The sequence below is a fragment of the Pseudonaja textilis genome, chromosome 2, assembly GCF_049901715.1.
Source record: "Pseudonaja textilis isolate UNSWEBS1 chromosome 2, rPseTex1.2, whole genome shotgun sequence".
Lineage (NCBI taxonomy): Eukaryota > Metazoa > Chordata > Lepidosauria > Squamata > Elapidae > Pseudonaja > Pseudonaja textilis.
The window spans coordinates 148,005,055-148,023,144 of NC_141991.1; the positions used below are offsets into that span (position 1 = coordinate 148,005,055).

General features: G+C 38.4%; 1 protein-coding gene across 1 annotated transcript in view; it reads right to left on the reverse strand.

Moving 5' to 3' along the window:
• DNMT1 (DNA methyltransferase 1) overlaps window positions 1-13,315 on the reverse strand; it is a 39,581-nt gene extending 26,266 nt beyond the window's left edge. Inside the window, exons 1-7 of the mRNA XM_026711299.2 lie at window positions 13,186-13,315; window positions 6,680-6,722; window positions 6,443-6,550; window positions 4,384-4,660; window positions 3,344-3,416; window positions 2,034-2,136; window positions 1,247-1,287 (exon numbers count right to left, since the gene is read on the reverse strand). Coding sequence (XP_026567084.1) covers window positions 1,247-1,287; window positions 2,034-2,136; window positions 3,344-3,416; window positions 4,384-4,660; window positions 6,443-6,550; window positions 6,680-6,722; window positions 13,186-13,232 — 692 coding nt within the window. The 5' untranslated portion in view covers window positions 13,233-13,315. The remainder of the gene's footprint in view (window positions 1-1,246; window positions 1,288-2,033; window positions 2,137-3,343; window positions 3,417-4,383; window positions 4,661-6,442; window positions 6,551-6,679; window positions 6,723-13,185) is intronic.
• Between the last annotated feature and the right edge of the window lie 4,775 nt (window positions 13,316-18,090).

An 18,090-nucleotide genomic window follows, 5' to 3' on the forward strand; every position in this document is an offset into this window, starting at 1 on the left:
GTGTTTGGATCTCAATAACCAACAGTAGCACATTTATGTATTATTAATGTGGCGCCTTTTATCTTATTTGCAAGATGACTTACTAGAATCCTATAATCCAAAAGTGGAATATAAATCTAAATGAACCTTCATAGTATTTTTTTGTAAAAATAAGCACATTAAAAGCTAAGTTTGCCAAGGAGGTAGATAATTGGATATACTATAGTAAATTTCCATTATTATGGAAATAGAAGAGACTGGTGTTTTGCTCCAGTTTTGTAATTATTATTTTCAATCTCTGCAGTAGCATAATAAAGCACTGGGCAAATGCTGAATTTTTATTAAACTTGAAGAGGCCTTTTCTATTCTGATGGAAATGTTAACATTCCCATTTTTTTAATCCTTGTAAGCTCCATGCTTTCTTCTGCTCATGTTTTCTACCACTCACATAAACATTCCCGCTCCATTTCCTTTTCCAAGCTAACTTTCTAGAGTTTCACATAAATAACGGAACCTAAGTATAATTAAAGGGTCACTTTTACTCAGTCAAGATTACCAAAGTTTTTTTTAAAAAAAATGCTAAGAACTGCTTTTATTACTCTTTTCCCTCTCTCTATTCAAATGGAGAAAGGTTCTGCTACAAAAAACAGAGGAGCCAAGTCTACTCCATACTTCAGTAAATTATGCAAGGTTAGAGTTGGCTCTTCTGATGTTGCTAAAATGAAACAGCCAGCATTCCATGCCAATCTGACCAAGCCTGCTTAGAACTATAGCTCTGCAACAAAAGTACAGCCTTGTAGTAGGTTATTATAGACCTGACAGGGACTAAATGACTGCTGGGTGATTGCATACAGAAAGGATCTATCTGTTGCATCTTGATATGAAAAAAAGAGAAAATGCAGCAGCCTTTGTAATCAAGAATATCAATGAGATTGGCCCTAAAACTCCAATAATTCTCTTCTAACAGGACTAACAAGTCTAGGAAGTGTGGGTTTATAAACCTAGAGACCACCAAGTTAGTAAAATCCAAGATACAGAATGCACACAGATGCTGCCTGTTTTTAAAAAGTCAGAAATCTCTGGCATTTGCATCTGACCCCTTTTCCATGGATGCTGCATGTAATTAACATTGAATTCTGCCTGATGACTCACTCTCAGTAAAAAAAAAAAAGGCAACTCACTTTCAAGCATATTCATCTTTGTGGTCACTGTTTTAGGTAACCGTACTAAGCCGTGGAGAGGAGAGTGTCCAGCCAACAGTACTTACCCTTCTTTGGCTTCAGTTCTGATTCTTTTCTCATCTTGTTCCTTGAGAGGGAAATGGAAAACAAAAAATGCTAAAAAGTGTATATATTTTTTAAATTACAGGTAGTCCTCACTTAGTGACCATTTGAAGTTATGACAGAATCCCCAAAAGTTACTTATGATCCAATTTAAAAGTTATGGCAGCTGCACAATCCCCTCCCCCCATTGCATATTGGGCATTTGGCAACTAGTTCACCTTTATGGCCATTTGCAGTGTCATAATGTTCATAATGCTCTTTTGCTAGTTTCTGACATTTACTTCCAGTTTCCAACAAAAAAACTGGCCCTTGGACAAAAGTTTTCACTTAATGACCACCACATTTGCTTAATGACTGTCATGTTCACTTGATGATCATTGCAAAAAGCTTGTAAAACTGGGCATAGTGACATGATCACCTACTTAACAACTGAAATAACTTACAATCATAATTCTTAGCTCAATTATAGTTGTAAGTTGAGATTACCTGTATTGGAGAAAGATGCAGCTCACAGGCCGAAACTAGATCAAGTTAGCATCAGTAAAAATCTTCCTCACAAAAGGATAACTCTCTTAATATTCAGTCCAAAATCAATTTGTCCTGAATGTTATAAATTGCACAGTGAGGTAATCAGGTGCCTTTTTGGGGAGGAGGCACGGGAGAACTAAACTTTCAAAGAATTTCATAAGCCTTCTCAACTGTCAGGTGGGCTAAGTTGAAAGTTCCAAGCCAGCCCATGCCAAATAGAAGAAAACTAAGTTGCAAGCATACCTTTTCTCCAGGCAGTTCCTCCTCCTCTTCTTCCTCCTCATTTTCTACATTGCTTTCTTGTTTTAGCTCTCCATTCACCTCATCTGATTTGCGTTTGATGGATCTATTTTGATTAATCATAAAATGGATCCATAAAATATAAATTAATCAAAGGAGCTGTTCATAGTACGGTATATACTAATAAGAGAAAAGCAAGGCTAAGGGAAATGAGATCCATTCCATCCTTCTCCCAACTTCTTTGTTGCATTCTTCCCAAACCCAGTCCTTTTTCTAAAAATTCAGGCTCAATCACTATACGGCTGAGTGTAATGTGTAGCTAAATACATGCCTGTACTTCGACTCCCCAGCATGGGTCTAATGTCTTATCTATAATAACATGTTCTTGATACCATAACAAGGCCTGCTTTCAATCAGAGTTGTACCATATTTGGAACAGATTATCTACAAGAAGGCTTCCCTTACTGCCTCATGCAGTGACCATTAAAAGTTACAATAGTGCTGAAAAAATAACTTTGCAATCAAGGCGTGCACTTACAACCTTTGCAACATCTCTCAGTCACCTGTTCACTGTTACAGCCAGTAAACTTGTCTGGTGTCCGAACTAGTTTTTCATTTCACCCACCTCACAAAAATGGAGAGATTGGGGAAGAAGTGATTATGAATAAACAGGCAGACAATGGGGAATGTACATTGAAAGGAATGTGCTAATGCCAGCTATTTGCCTAGCATGCTCAAGGCTATGAGTGCACTAGGCAAACAGCCAGCATATGCATCCTTTCAATGTATATACCCCATTATGTGCCTGCTTACTCTCTTGTAGTCCCTTCCTCTCCAATGAATTTAAATACAAACATTAATTTCCTTCTTGCTAATTATCCCAGTGCCAGGGTAAGCATTCCAAAGAGAAGGGAAATGGGGAAAAAGGAAAGCTGAAGTAAAACTAAACATAGTCAGAGTCACATGATTGTTCATTAATAATGGAGTTGCCAGTCCCAATTGTGATTGTTAAATGAGGACTACCTGCATTGTTACTGAAATCTCTGTTCAGGAACCAGCAACTGTCATTACAAGCTGACTCCTAACTCTTTGCCCCAGGACAGTTCACTGTTTTATTCCTCATTGGAAACGTACCTCAGTATTTATCACTGCCTATCACTCCTTGACATTAAGCATTTCAGTGCAGGCAGTCATGTCACAATTGGAGTAAAGGAAACAAAAAGGAAAAAAGCTTATCGGTGTCAATAAAGAATCAGAAGAGGCACAAACATATGAAAGTAGAAAAATACCAGAATTTCACACAACTTACTCACCCTTTGGAAAATAGAGCCATTATGGTTGGCTGCTTGCCAGAACTACGGGTGATCCTGGAGCTGGTTGAGGTTCCTGCAAATTCAATTAAAAAATGTTGCCAGGCAGAAATTATGGCTGTCATTTCAAAAGTGCATAATGTACACTTAAAGGACTTAAAGGACACATCTAATCTCTACATCTAGTAAGAAGACTGCCTCTTGCAATATTGCAGGGATTTTTTTGGGGCTGCGATAAGGGAGTTTATGTGCTGTGTATATGTGAAGGAATGCAAAAATCTACATATCACTGGTGCACATAAGGAGGCCCTTATGCAATTGTATTGCTATGGCAGACATTTGCCTGCCTTCCCTCTTAGATTCTTATTTATTGCATTTTCTTTTAAAATGTTTATTCCCTTTCAAAACAAAGTTTCCTTAGGGAGACCTACAACTTCTGAAAATCTCAATAAAATTATGCTAAAATTAAATGGAAACTTCAAAGAAAGTACATAATTTCCAGACAATAAAACAAGGGAAAAATACAGGTTAAAGACTTCCAAAACATGGTAAGATGATCATGATCAGCCTCGGTGGCGCAGCTGTTAGAGTACAGTACTGCAAGCAACTCCTACTGCAATTTGGCAGATCAAATCCCAATAGGCTCAAGGTTGACTCAGCCATCCATCCTTCCGAGGTGGGTAAGACGAGGATCCAGATTGTTGGGGGAAAGATGCTGACTCTGTAAACCGCTTTGAGAGGGCTGTAAAGCACTATGAAGCTTTATATAAGTCTAAGTGCTATTGCTATGTACTACTTCAGCATACTCAAAGTTGTTTAATAAAATTGGTTTTGAGCTTGGTAAGGCTGCTTACTAGTCCATTTATTCACACATTATGTTGGCCAGTTGAGACTAGTGAGGGGGGAGGGAGAACCAAATTTGTATAAATGTTATGCTTTCTTGTTTAGAGACAATTTAGGATGGTATCCCTTTAAGGCCCAAATTTACAACTAACCTCTCTCCCCCAGGCAAACACCTGTTAAGTAGCTAATACATATCTTACTTCTGTTCTCACTATTGGACTTGCTTTTCCTGCCTCTCCGAGCTTTTGGAACCAATGGTGAAGATAATGGTGTTGAAGAGGAAGATGAGGCAGCCTCTTCAACTTCCATGCTGCTTTCCTCCTTCCCCTTGTTCTCCGCTCTCTCAGAGTCTTCATCACTTCCATAGCCACCATTTTCTGAGCATCCATTGAGCTTCTGGCCAAATGCCAAGTTGTCTCCATTTTCTAAAGACAGTTCTCTATGGAGCAGGGCTTTGACTTTGGCAAGGTAGAGTTCCTGTGGTAGAAGGGAAAGACTAGCAGGTTGAATATATTTATAGATGAGGGGATCTCTTAAACATAATCCATTTTAATTCTATAGGTTTAAACTCTTAAATTATGAAAGTTCATATTTCCACTTAAAAAAGAAATAAGATCAGCCATTTCTGTGACTCATAGAAATCGCTAGTTTGCCAACAACTAATAAAAGTATTGCTCTAGAAAATTTATGAGCAGGTTCGAACTATGCTGATAACATGCACGTTTGCACACTCCATCACATGTAGAAAGAGCATTGTGTGTCAGTCTGTGTGTGTGAGGATTGTAAAAGACATTGCTTACTTTGATATTCCATTTAAGTAAACTACTTAAGATAATTACAACTTTTTATTAGTAAAGCCCTAGTTATGTATTTATTTAAGTGGCATATTTAATTATTTAGAAAATAATTTAATATTATTTAATATCTACAATATTAATGATCATCACTAATGATCGTCAATATTACATCAATATTAATATCACTAATGATTTGTTCCTATTATAGAACAATTTAAATTACACATTGAAAAGACAGATTTCAATCTCCCCAGCATAAGTCTGAAATTTTAAAATTTAGCTTTAGTGGGAAATTTTATACAGGTAGTGCTCAACTTACAACAGTTCACTTAGTGACTGTTCAAAATTACAACAGCACTGAAAAAAGTAAGTTATGACCATTTTTCACACTCATCACCATTGTAGCATCCCCATGATCATGTGATTAAAATTCAGATGCTTGGCAACTGGTTCATACTTATGACCGTTGCAGTGTTCCAGGGCCATGTGATCGATCACCTTTTGCATCTTTCTGACTAGCAAAATCAATGGGGAAGCCAGATTCACTTAACAACTGTGTTACTAACTTATCAACAGCAGTGATTCACTTAACAACTGTGGCAAGAAATGCCGTAAAATGGGGCAAAACTCACTTAACAAATATCTCACTTAACAGAAATGTTGGGTTCAATTGTGGTCATAAGTTGAGGACTACCTGTATTGGCATTTTATTTTATCTTTTACTTTAAAAAATGATCTTGCAATTTTGTTTGCTCTTTGATCAGTGGAAGAATGTAAACAGTTTCAAATTCCAGGAGCAAAAAATGAATATTGTTCGAAATAACAATTCTACAAGCAATAGAGAATTTTCTTTTCGTGAAGTCCTTATGAAGTAAATGCTTTACTGGATTCAAATTTCAGAATGCCATGTTTGGAAGTTCTTCCGACTAAAAAAGCAGAAAGAGATGCTCTGTGGTAAACTGAGGAGTTTCCCTATTCAGTTTAAGAAGTTCAAAGACTTCATAGATATGCAGCAACACCAGCAAATTAAGATGCTCAAAAATAATCTCTTTTAAAACTGAGGCTCTGGGGGTTCTGCATGATCAGGTCTTGTTTCTCTAACAGGGCCAATTATACATGGATTAGTAGCATAAGTTTGCATTTTGATTTCCAGACTGACTTAGAAAATGTCTACATGAATCGACAGCAATTCTCAGGTCATGTCTTCCTTCCTATAGATTACTGGTGAGAAATTTTCAGATATGCTTAAATCACACAGCAAAAGCATTTGTTTCCTCTAGCAGTGTGCCTTGATCAGATGTTGAGATATGCAACAAAAACTTGCAGGAACAAAATTAAACTTGCAGCCACCATGCATCCACTCATTTTGAAATAACAGTTAGCATGCTGAACATTAATTGTAAGGGAAGCAAAACAAACAGTTGAACACAATGGGATGAATCTATTTATCCTGGTTACCCACCTCAGAAAGTTCCTCTTTGCGCAACTTGGTCTCCAGATCTTTCAACTGATTTTGAACATCTACTTGTAAGAAGCCATGTATCAAACTCAGTTTTTCTTTAACACATTCCTAAAAGCCGGAAGGGGGAAAAGACTAGGTGAGTACCACAGTTAACAACCCAGATCTGCAGAAGCTTCCCAAGCTACAGGAGCAGAAGGATATTTCATGATTCTTCATGGGAAGGGTGCAGTGACTTACTCTTTCCCCGAGACCATCTTCATCCTTCTCCAGATCTTTCAGCCTGTTTTTAATTCAAAACACAAAGATATCACAAATTAGTTTTCTGTTTTGTCCTCTTGAGTTTTGGAGGAAATTTCACCTCTGAAATGAAAGCCAAGTTAGAGGATCAACAACCGATTTAGATATACACAAGCCTTTTGATTATCTGTGGCTTTTGTCACAGAATGAATCACAGTAGGATATAGTTCCTACTGGAACAAATTCAGAAATGACTCACTAACACTGTCATATTGTGCCGAGCCAAGATTTAAGTATGGTGTGTTGAACAGGTTATGTGTTGGCTTGTTAGACATAAAAACACAAATCCATGAATAGCCAAACCTCAATTTGGCATAGCACAGTACATGTGAATCAGACTGCTGTGGGCAATCAAAGGAGATTCTTAATTGAATGAAGATCTTAACATTCCATCAGTGCACTTCTTCTCTATAGTGGAAAAGACAGTAAGAGGGAGCGTGTAAAATCTGAGGCTTCCTTTGGATCTCTGTTAGAATCCAAGAAATAAAGGATCACATTAAAATACTCCTTAGGATTACAACAATATATGTCGTGCTTAGATGGGGGGGCAGTTTCTAAAGTAAATGAAGCCTGAAGTCATCCTGCATGCATAATTTAAATATATTTTGATTGTGCATCTTGCTAAAAGCAATTCAGATGGTGTTTCGATTGAGGAAAGAATTCTCACACTTTTAGAAGATAAACTACCTCAGGTATTTGCACTGAACATAAACTGGTGACTGAGAATTTAATCCTCAGGTATCAATAGGTCTAGTATAAAGTATATAAAATATGTAAAGTAATCTGTCAGGCATAAGCTAAGGATAAAATGCCCAGATACAGGTGACCCATTCTTCATTTTAGGGAAACAAGGAATCCATATATTCCCCTTCCTCATTAAAATATTTGAACTCTCGACTTGAAAAAAGCAGTAAATTCGTGTTTTAAAATCAGGCAAAAATCACTTCTTGCACTAATAGGTTGGCTGATCAAAGTGTCATCCAAGAAACCCTCAAACCAATAGGATTTGTTGACATTATTCCTCTGATATTGCATCTACCAGATTCTAATGGGCACATCTTACAGTCATATGCACAGCTTCCTTTATCCAGAGCACCTGCAAATCCCTTAGGTTAGGCCAAAGGAAAATACCTGTACCAGGAAGTAATAGGCCTTCTCTGGCTGACTTGAAAAACCACTTAGCTCCCTTTGTCTTAATATGAGTAAAGCAGTTCAGCTGGCAGTAAATACTAATGTAATAAAAGTAACTTGTTTTACCCAAGGCCAGACAAGGCAAAAAAGAAGGGAAAACTAGTTGGATTTAAACCATCTTTTCTCAACTTGATGAGATCTTTTGGGCTACAAATCTCACCATGCTCAGCTACCTCAAGCAATCAAAGGGCTTGAAGGAGGCTGCAATCCAATTTATCTAGAGGCCCCCATATTGGGGAAAGCTAATTTAACATTCCAATAGGAATAATCAAAATTAAAGGAGGAAAAAAGTCTATATCAATTAACATATATCTCAAAAATGAGATTGTGTTAAAAGTTCAATTCATAGAGAAAATATCCAATTCATCCCTTCGAATAGTTGTCTAGAGGGAGGTATAGAGGGAGCCCAAAGCCTCATCTGATACTTCAGATCGAAATCTATAGCTGCCAACACAAAGGCAGAGGTAGCGATTAAAAGCACAGGTAATGATTTCCATGCACAAACACAAAATCTATTCATAGACACTGAAAAACGTGCCTTAGAGCTTTAACCTTTTTTTACAGGAAACAGTGTGTTTGTGTAATTACCTGACTTCCTCTGATCCCTTCTTTATTGTAGTACCAGTTAAAATAACCATTTCACTAGATTACTAATACAGTAAAACAAGACAAACTGAATGCCTACCTTTCTATCTGCTTTCACTTAAAGCTACATCATAAATTGGAAGTGTGAGAAACAGAATACAAGATATGGGTATCATGGGAAAAGTGTTTTCTTGTGGCTCAAAGGACTCTTTGTGCTACTGACTTCATAGTTCAGAGTGAGCACGCCATCTCAGAGACAACAACATGCAAACAGGTAAAAAGAAATTATAGGCAGATTCTGGGCCAAAAATTTCCAATCTCCTTTGAAAACAAAACAGAGGTATATCTTCTAGTAAAGGTAGACAGTTATTGAATATATCAATATTTTCTCCTTTTTTCATTCAACTGTGTTTGTCGCCATACAAGAGACTGATGCCCATAAGACAACAGCGTTAAGACCCTCTTTGGATTACATTTCATTTACTCCTGTGTGTAAAGGTAGTCAGAAACATGAACAAAATGTCAACAGCAGAGAGTAAAGTATTTCTACTACTCCAGTGAAGGCAAATGCTTTCCTGTGGAGGCACACCAGGGAACTGCCCTCTCCATATTTATTCTGCAAGTACTGGTTTATATTCCAGTTTTATAATTTTGAAAGCTATATGGCTATACTGCTCTTTTACAAAGACCTCTTTGTTAAAAAAAAAAATGCCTTTTTTTCTTTGCCTACTACTGCCCTGATAGAGAAAAACTCCTCTGGAGACTCCAGATATGTGTCAGGTTAGAATTTCCACATTTAACACTATGTCCTAGAACTAATACAGACTAGGTCCGTGATGGCGAACCTGTGACATGTATGCCACAGCTGGCACCCAGAGCCATTTGTGCTGGTACGTGAGCTGCGCACGTGGGTGCCACACAGCTGATTTTCAGCCAGTTTGAGGCCTTTTTTGGCCTCCCAAAGGCTTGAGGAAGGCTTCTGCAAGCTTTGCAGGCCGAAAACTAGCCCCGTTTTGTCACTTCCAGTATTTTTGGAAAAAACAGGAAGTGATGAAACAGGGCTAGTTTTTGGCCTGCAAAGTTTGCAGAAGCCTTCCTCAAGTCTTTGGGAGGCCGAAAATCAGCTATGAGGTGCAGTGCAGGTAAGGGGGCAGTGGGGGGTGGGTGGGTGATTGCGCGCACATGCCTAGGAGGTTTGGGGGGGCGTGCATTGCCTTCTGGGTGCTGGCATGCAAGCGCGAGCATGTAAGCGCGTGCACAATTTTTGGCACAGGAGCCCAAAAAGGTTAGCTACCACTGGACTACGTCATCAAAGAAAGATGTCAGCTAGTGGCGAGAATGGTCTATGCACAATATTGGAAGAATGAAAATACACCACCAGAAAGAGAGATAATAAGAAAAATACTAGCTTGTGCAGAACTGGATAGACTAACTTTAGAACTGAAAAATAAGGGGGAATCAGAATATTATGATATTTGGAATAAGTTTTATCAATGGTTGTGCAAGAGAGAGGAAGGTTGGAACAAAAATAGTTAGACAAACAGACCTAGATTGTGAATATTGTACTAATATGAATGTTAATGGTTTAGCAATATCTTTGTATATATGGCAGAATGATGCCAGAATGGTTTCACTGTCTTTGATATTTATAGTTGTAAGCAATAAAATATATTTTAAAAAAGGATGTCAGTTGTTATTATAGCATTTTAAATACACTATTCATCACCATTTAAAGTGGGTCATATTTACTCCGATTAACATGTTTACCTTTTGACTTTTCATTCATATTATTCATAGTGCGGCTTTACTTTGTAAAAACATCCCCACCTTCGCCTCATGTTTAATTAAAATATTTCAGCTTCATGCATTTGACAGCTGGATCATAATCATTAAAAGTTTCCACTAGAACTACAACTACTACTACTGTACAAAAGCTGGCTTTTAAAATTGCAATAAATGTCTTATTTTATCTGCAAGTGGCCAAATAATTATCCCTCTGTGCACACTCTTCCTCTCATCTTTAGCCATTGCAGGTAAACTTGCCACAAAGCTAGTTGTTCTTGATCATCTGCAGTCACTCCAATATAAGCTCTCCTTTATTGTTGTGACCTGAATTTAAGATTTGTTTAGGGTCAGTCAGCAGAACTTTTAAAAAAAACATGAAGGCAAACCCTGAATCATCTCTTGCTCCATTGTTAAAATAAGTTCTGTGAATAATTCTTAGAAATGAGAATCATTTTCATTCCACAAAATCAATATGCTGCATGACTAACAATTACTGCAGCAATTGTAAAAAAAAGAATAAATTTAAGTTTCTTTCTGACTTTTCTGTTTTCCCATCTTTGCAAAAAATATTTTTAAATGAAAGCAATCTCCTGGACCATTGATCTGTCAGAGTAACAAAAAACCTTCAGCTTTACTTTGCTTCTTGGTTAATCATGCAATTTGTAAATTTCCTGCCAAAGCAAACTAGCTGAGGTTTCATTTTAAAACATTCAACCAAAGCTGTTCAAAATTTTACTGTATGACTGTATTTCTCTATAGTGGATTCATTGCTCCCCACTGTCAATACAAGACAGGGCAAGGGAGCACTCCAATATGTGAGAAAAATTTAAAGGACTTTGCTGATACAAGGTCTTATGAATCTTCTCTTATTACCATAAACCATGTCAAAACCAAGGGTGACAGTTCCATAATATAAATTTGAAAGAAGCTAAAGAGATTTTATTCAGATAGAAATGTTGACTTGGATGGGATTTCATTGCTGAAGAACCACCTAACGTAAACCTGAGAGCTAGAACAGAGATTTGGCAGATACTAAAGGAGGAGGAAAAGCAACTTTTATTTTGTCTCCAAATTTATTTTTTGCCGAGGAAAAAGGGTATAGCTGTACATGTAATCTGTTTTCTACCAACCTTAAGGGGGCTTATAGAACTTAAAACCTAAAGGTGATGATGAATGGTAAAAATCAAATGCTTTCCCATAGTACAAAGAAACTGACAGATGACCATAGCAACACTATTGGAGTGAAGAGGCTGGGTTGGGGAAAGTGAGGAAGAGTGCTTCCCATGTTTCTCTGGTGGAGTATAGCTATCCGTTCCAGTGAAAGTGAGGAAGCTAAAAGGACTTAGAAAAAGACGACTTGTTTTGAGCCAATGTGACAATGTGCACAGCAGTGATTATTTGGAGCAATTGTCAGTAATAATTCCGCCCAGGGAAAGAGGTCCAACAAAAAAGCCACCTCCTTCAGAAAGAGCCAGGTTTCATTGAAATGCAGCACGCTGCTGGAAGTGCCAAAGAGCAGAAAGCCACCATCCCATCTTGCAATCTGATGATTGCCAACAACCCAACCCATGTCAGCCCCCCCTCTTTATTTTTATGCAGGGCATGTTAACCAATGCTTCCTGAACCGCGTGTGTGTGCGCCTGCGTTAATCCTTGCCCTAAACACAAACAAATGTTCCCGCCAAGATGCGCTTTCAACTGGAAAAGAAATGCGTTTTCACTTCCTGTCCCAGATGGCAAGGGGTGGCATAAGGAGAAAAAAAAAAAGGAAGGCCAGAGGAAAGATGAGGCCCATGTCCTTGTAAAATATACAGTGGCTAATGTCTGATGCAGAGATTCATATGCCTACATTCCCACTCCCACTCAAAAAGAAGCTGGCACCTTTGAATATTTTTAGTAAAGATTAACAATCCCCTCACTTCCAATTCCTCTCCTTTTTTTTCTCTTTTCAATAGTTGCGTTAAAGAGAGGCAATTCAAGAGATCCCAAGCCTGAAGGCCCCAAAAACCTGATAACATAATTACCTTAATTGATTTTAGGAACTACCCAAATTGAACTAAGTTTTGTCACTTGACAAGTATGGGGAGGGGGAAGTGGGAAAATAGCGCAGTGGTCAAACAATCCTATGAACAAGAAACAGAACAGAATCCCCCCTTCTTTTTATCCAAGTAAATTACCTTCTTCCCTCCTCCAAGGGAAAGAATAAGACATATTAAGTACAGAATTTCAAAGGCCTTGCACTCCTGGTCACTACCGGTATCTCTGCCCCCAAAGTGGGGAAACTCCCTAATTAAAGATATATCCTTTTTTGCAAACCAAGGAACCACAAAAACGCTTTCTCCTAGTTTCCCACCCACCCCCAAGGGCACCGGAGTGACTCAGAGATCCGCTGCAGGCTATTAAAAGTGGGGAGTTGAAGCGGGCGGGGGCGGGGGAGAGGAAAGAGACCTAGCACCTTCCTTTACTTCTCTCTAAACAGTTCCGGGCTGCCTCGCCGCACTTGCCCCCCTTCGGGAACTTTTTCGTCTCCCTGCGTAACCCAACCGCCGCGGGACACGTTTGGGGAAGCGGGGTATGGAAACCGGGAGTCCGGGATTGTCAGTTTGGAAGACAGAGGGGCTCACCATCAAGCAGGAAGAGGGTAGGAAGCACGAGGGGGTCCCGCTCCCCTTGCCCCGAAATGCAAGGGGAGGAGGGGGAGACTATGGGACTATGAAGGGGGAACCCCCCTTCCCCGTTTAGGAGGGTGCCCGAAGAACAGCCCGGCCACCGCAGAAGCTGGGCGCACGGGGGGGAGGTCAGTGTGCCCTCGGGACAGGACGGGGGAGCGAATAACCTTCGGCCGGGGATCCGCCGGCCGAGCCCCCCCTTGCGCCGAATACTCACCGCCTGCGCAGCTCCTCCGGGGTCAGCGGAGCGGCCTGGGCGGGCATCGGGACCGGCAGGACAGCAGGCAAGAATCCGACGGGAGCCGATTTGGCGCGCACCAGGGAGGGAGGGGGCGGAGCGGCTTCGGGACAGACCATCTTGCAAAAGAGGAGGGGAGAGGAGGAGGAGAGGGGAGGGAGGAAAGGGCGGAACTTATCAAGTCGCCATTCAGGGTGAGGGAGAAACCAAACGGCGGTTTGTGGGGGGAGAGGTGAAGGAGAGGGAGAAGCGGACGGGTGAGGTGGGAGCGAGCGCGGGAGTTTTTCTCTGTGCGAAGCCGACGCTCGTTATTTTCGGCTTTCTGGTTTCGGTACTGCCGGCGGAGTCAGGCTGCAGCGCGCGGGACAACAGTATTTCGCCTTTTCTTCTTCTTCTTCCTTTCTGACTTTAGCTCAAGCAGCGGGAATAGATTGCCTTTGCCCATAGAGGCTCGTTACAGATAATAGCGTAGGAAATTTTGCTGGCTTAGTTCAGTCCGGCACTTTCCCTGCTTCTGACCACCAGGAAAATTCAAATAAAAAAGGCAGTAATCTTCCCCTACAGCAGCTTGTTCCCACAGTATCTGAATATTCAAAACATGTGGCCTTTCAGATTTTTTGGCTGAAGCTCTTTTTTTGATCACTGTATTTTCCTGATGCACAGAGTTATTTTGGGCTCAGTGATCCATATTATGCTAATATTCGTAATATATCTTTGGACTATATTTGACTAATAAAAGAGAATATCTGTATCTCAGGGCTGAACTGTGAAATTGCTCTCTGAGCTTGGTTATTTACTTGCAGTTATTTCATTACTAGATCAAAATACCCTGAATTATGGATCTCATCAATCTTTGCCTTCACTACCTATTTTCAATGTGATAGACCAACAAATCAGGAATGCTCATTGGGTTCACTGCTCTCGGGACTCATAGAGACTGTAATGCAATGTCTAGAAATTATAGCATTCCCACATATAGAACCAACTGCATGGATCCAACACCTTTATCATAATAATAAAAAAAAACAGCTAGAGAAAACACATGGAACAATCAACGTTTTTAAAGGAATAAAATTCACAAGTAAAGAAAAAAACACAACACTCTACTCTTTCTGGATATCCTTATCAACAGAGAAAATGGCAGCAGATTAGAAATACTATTGAAAAAATAACCCACACTAACCAAGTGCTCCATTACCAAGATAACAATCCACCATGGCACACAAATCAACTAAAGTCCTCCAGAACATCTTAAATCAAAAGACCCAGCAGCTCAAGAAGAAGCTGTGTACATATAGTTTAAGAACTATAACAGCCACTAGGTAGGATAGAGAGGCAGAGGACTAACTGAGCACATCCATGAACATTAACTAGCATTCAGAATACAGGATAAAATCTTGATTTCACAACACATGGACATACGTAACCATAGTTTCAGCTAGGAAATAGTCAGCATCCAAGGCAGCTAAATACAAGGGAATTCCTGAAAAGTTAGCACTCAGACAAATCAGCCATTAACAGGCACATAGAGATTAACTATATTTGTGCAATGTTCAAGAGACAATAAAAAGCTAAAAAGGAAACAAAAGACCAGAACACATCCTCTCCAGCAGCCAACATTCAGATAAGCAGGGATTAATATCAGACAATCCATCAGGCAGAAAACAATACCCTAATCAAGAAATTACCAAATAGACAGTCAAGCAGACAATCAGAGAATAATACCCTATTCAAGGAACTACCAAAGCAACAACCACACCACACTCACACTGGCAGGCCAAGCTTCTATATATAAAGGAAACAAACCCCACACTCACTAGCATTGATGATGTTACCTCATTAGGTAATTAAATGCCTGCAAACAAAAGTCAAGATCAGAGAGCACCAAGAATTAGATAGTTCCTTGGATCAACAATGAGGCAGGGATTCACCAATCTGGAGGCATCAGATTTGTTCTTTGCCAAGGCATGAGCTTCCAGTTAATTTCTTATACAACCCAAACAGCAATTTTGACCTTTACTACTCATCCCAAGACAAAAGAACGGAAGGCTTTCCTGGGTCTGCCAGCATTTAAAATTTTCTTTAGGCCTCTCTTTGTATCTCTCCCACCCTCCCATTTATGTGGCATCTGGTGAAGGAAAGGAAAGGTCACCATAGGAAAAATTGAAGACTAATTGCAGTACTGTGTAGTAGGCAAAAGAACTCAAGAGCCCTATGTGAAGAACATTTCTCTACCCACCATCCTCCATGGCCTACAAAGGATCAAGTAACAAAAGTAATTTAATCTGAAGATGCTAAACTAGCAATTGTTTGTTTATATGGGATGGGTTGACTCTGATCAGATGGAGCAGCACAAGAAAGAAAGGGTTGAAAGGGATCACGAGGCCACTGAGTCCAACTCCCTGATTGGTTCTGGAATCCAAACTCAAGCATGCAGATAAATGGTGGGCTAATCTTCACTTGTACAACTCCAGTGAACGGAAGCTGACTACTACAGTTTCACTGTCAAAATATTTCTAGCTTGGAGAAATTTTGGGGGTGTTTAAGGCAATCTTAACTTACTGCAACTTAAATCCCTTATGATAGGGGTCTCCAAGCTTGGCCACTTTACAACTTGTAGACTTTAACTTTAACTACTGGCTGAGGAATTCTGGGAGTTGAAGTTCACAAGTTGTAAAGTGCCCAAGCTTGGAGACCCCTGCCTTATGAGTCCTATGTAGCCTTCCCTTTTCTGATATTCTTTCCAGTTCAGGTTACTTCTGTATCTTCTTCCTTGATGGGTTGTCTTTCTTCCCCATCTTCTGCATGTTTCTTTTTCTTTTTAAAACTTTTAATTGGCTTTTAAAAACAAACATAAACAAACAAAACATAAAAACATCAAGCTATCTTCCATAGGTGTACATACAGTGTGCCTGTTGGTTTACAAATTGTTTTGTGCTTCCATTACAATTACATTACATATAATCTCATATTGTCAATCAAAAAATAAATAACTTAGTATCATTATTAATCAATCATTTGACTATACTTTTATTCATTCATGTTCTACAAGATAACCATAATTTACTTAGTTTATTTTATAACAGTTCATATTATTACCCCAAATCTATCCTAAAATCATTTTGTAGATATAATAAGAAAAAAGTACATCTTTATACATTTATTATTTTCTAAAAGTCTACATATTTCATTACTGTACTTTATTGTCTAACCATTGATAGAAAAGATCCCAAATTTTATAAAATTGTTTATCCTCTTGTTCTCTAATTTCAAATGTCAATCTACTCATTTCAGCACATTCCAATATTTTCTTAATGATTTTCTCCTGTGATGGTATTTTCTCATTTTTCCAGTTTTTAGCAAATACAATCCTAGCCACTGTTAATACATTTACTATCAGGTATTTCAAGTCTTTACTATATATTTCAGGTAAAATTCCCAATAAAAATATCTCTGGTTTCAAATCTATATGCTTTTTTGTCATTTTTTCCAACCACATGTGGATTTTAGTCCAGTATTTTTTAGCATCCACACAAGTCCACCACATATGGTAATATGAACCAGGTGTCTGATGACATTTCCAACATTTTTCGGATTTATTCTTGAACATTCTTGCTATTCTTGTCGGGGAAATGCCACCTGTAAAACATCTTATACAAATTTTCTTTATATGCTGTTGACATTGTCATTTTATAATTTTGAGACCACAATTTTTGCCATTTCTCTAAATCAATCCCATATCCAAGATTCTTCCCCCAATCAATCATAGTTTCTTTAACTTGTTCTTCTTCTAGTTTAATTTCTAATAAATATTCATACAATTTTTTAATCACCTTTTCATCAGTACCTGTCAAAATCTTATCTAAATCAGTCAATTTATCATAGAAACCTTCTGTTTTAGAATATTTATCATACCTTGAATATATTTGCGCATATGAAAACCAATTCATCTTTATACCTTGTTCCTCTAGTTTTTGTATAGATTTAAGTTCACCCTTTTCATTCAATATTTCACCATAACTAACTGTTTGTTCCTTTTTGTATATTATAGAATACAAAAATGCTTCAATAGTGGATAACCAGACTGGAATTTTCAAATAACATTGTGTTTTAATCTTCTCCCAGTTTAACCACAGAGACTCCCGTATATGTCTTCTAAAATACCCTGTGTTTTAGTTCCTTTGTACCATAAAAAAGCATGCCACCCCAACAACAAATCATGTCCTTCTAATGCCAACAATCTAGTATTTCTTAGTGTTATCCATTCCTTAACCCACATCAGATTTGTAGCTTGGTAGTACAACTCCCAATTAGGCAAACCAAATCCTCCTCTAATTCTAGCATCTTGCAAAAGTTTTAACTTTATTCTTGCTTTCTTACCTTGCCATATATATTTCAACACAATTTTATTTAAATCTTCAAAGTAGTCTTTTCCAAGCCTAATTGCAATTGTTTGAAACAAATATAAAATTTTGGGTAATATATTCATCTTGATTGTTGAAATTCTCCCTATTAATGACAGTTGTAAGTTTTCCAATTTCGCCAAATCTAGCGCTATCTGCTGTTTAAGTTTAATATAATTATTCTCTTTTAATGTACTACTACATCTTGCTGTAAAATATATCTCCAAGTACTTGATCTTATTCATGACCTGAATTTTCAATAGGTCTGCCAGTTCTTCCTTTTGTCTTAATAGCATATTCTTTGTCAAAATCTTTGTCTTTATTTATTTTCAAACCAGCCACCTTTCCATATGTCTATCAATTTTGATGCTGTTTCTAAAGGGTCTTCTAAGATGAAAACCAGTTCATCTGCAAATGCTTGCAGCTTAAATTCTTCCTTTTTGATTTTCATTCCTTTTATATTCTTTTCATCTCTAATATT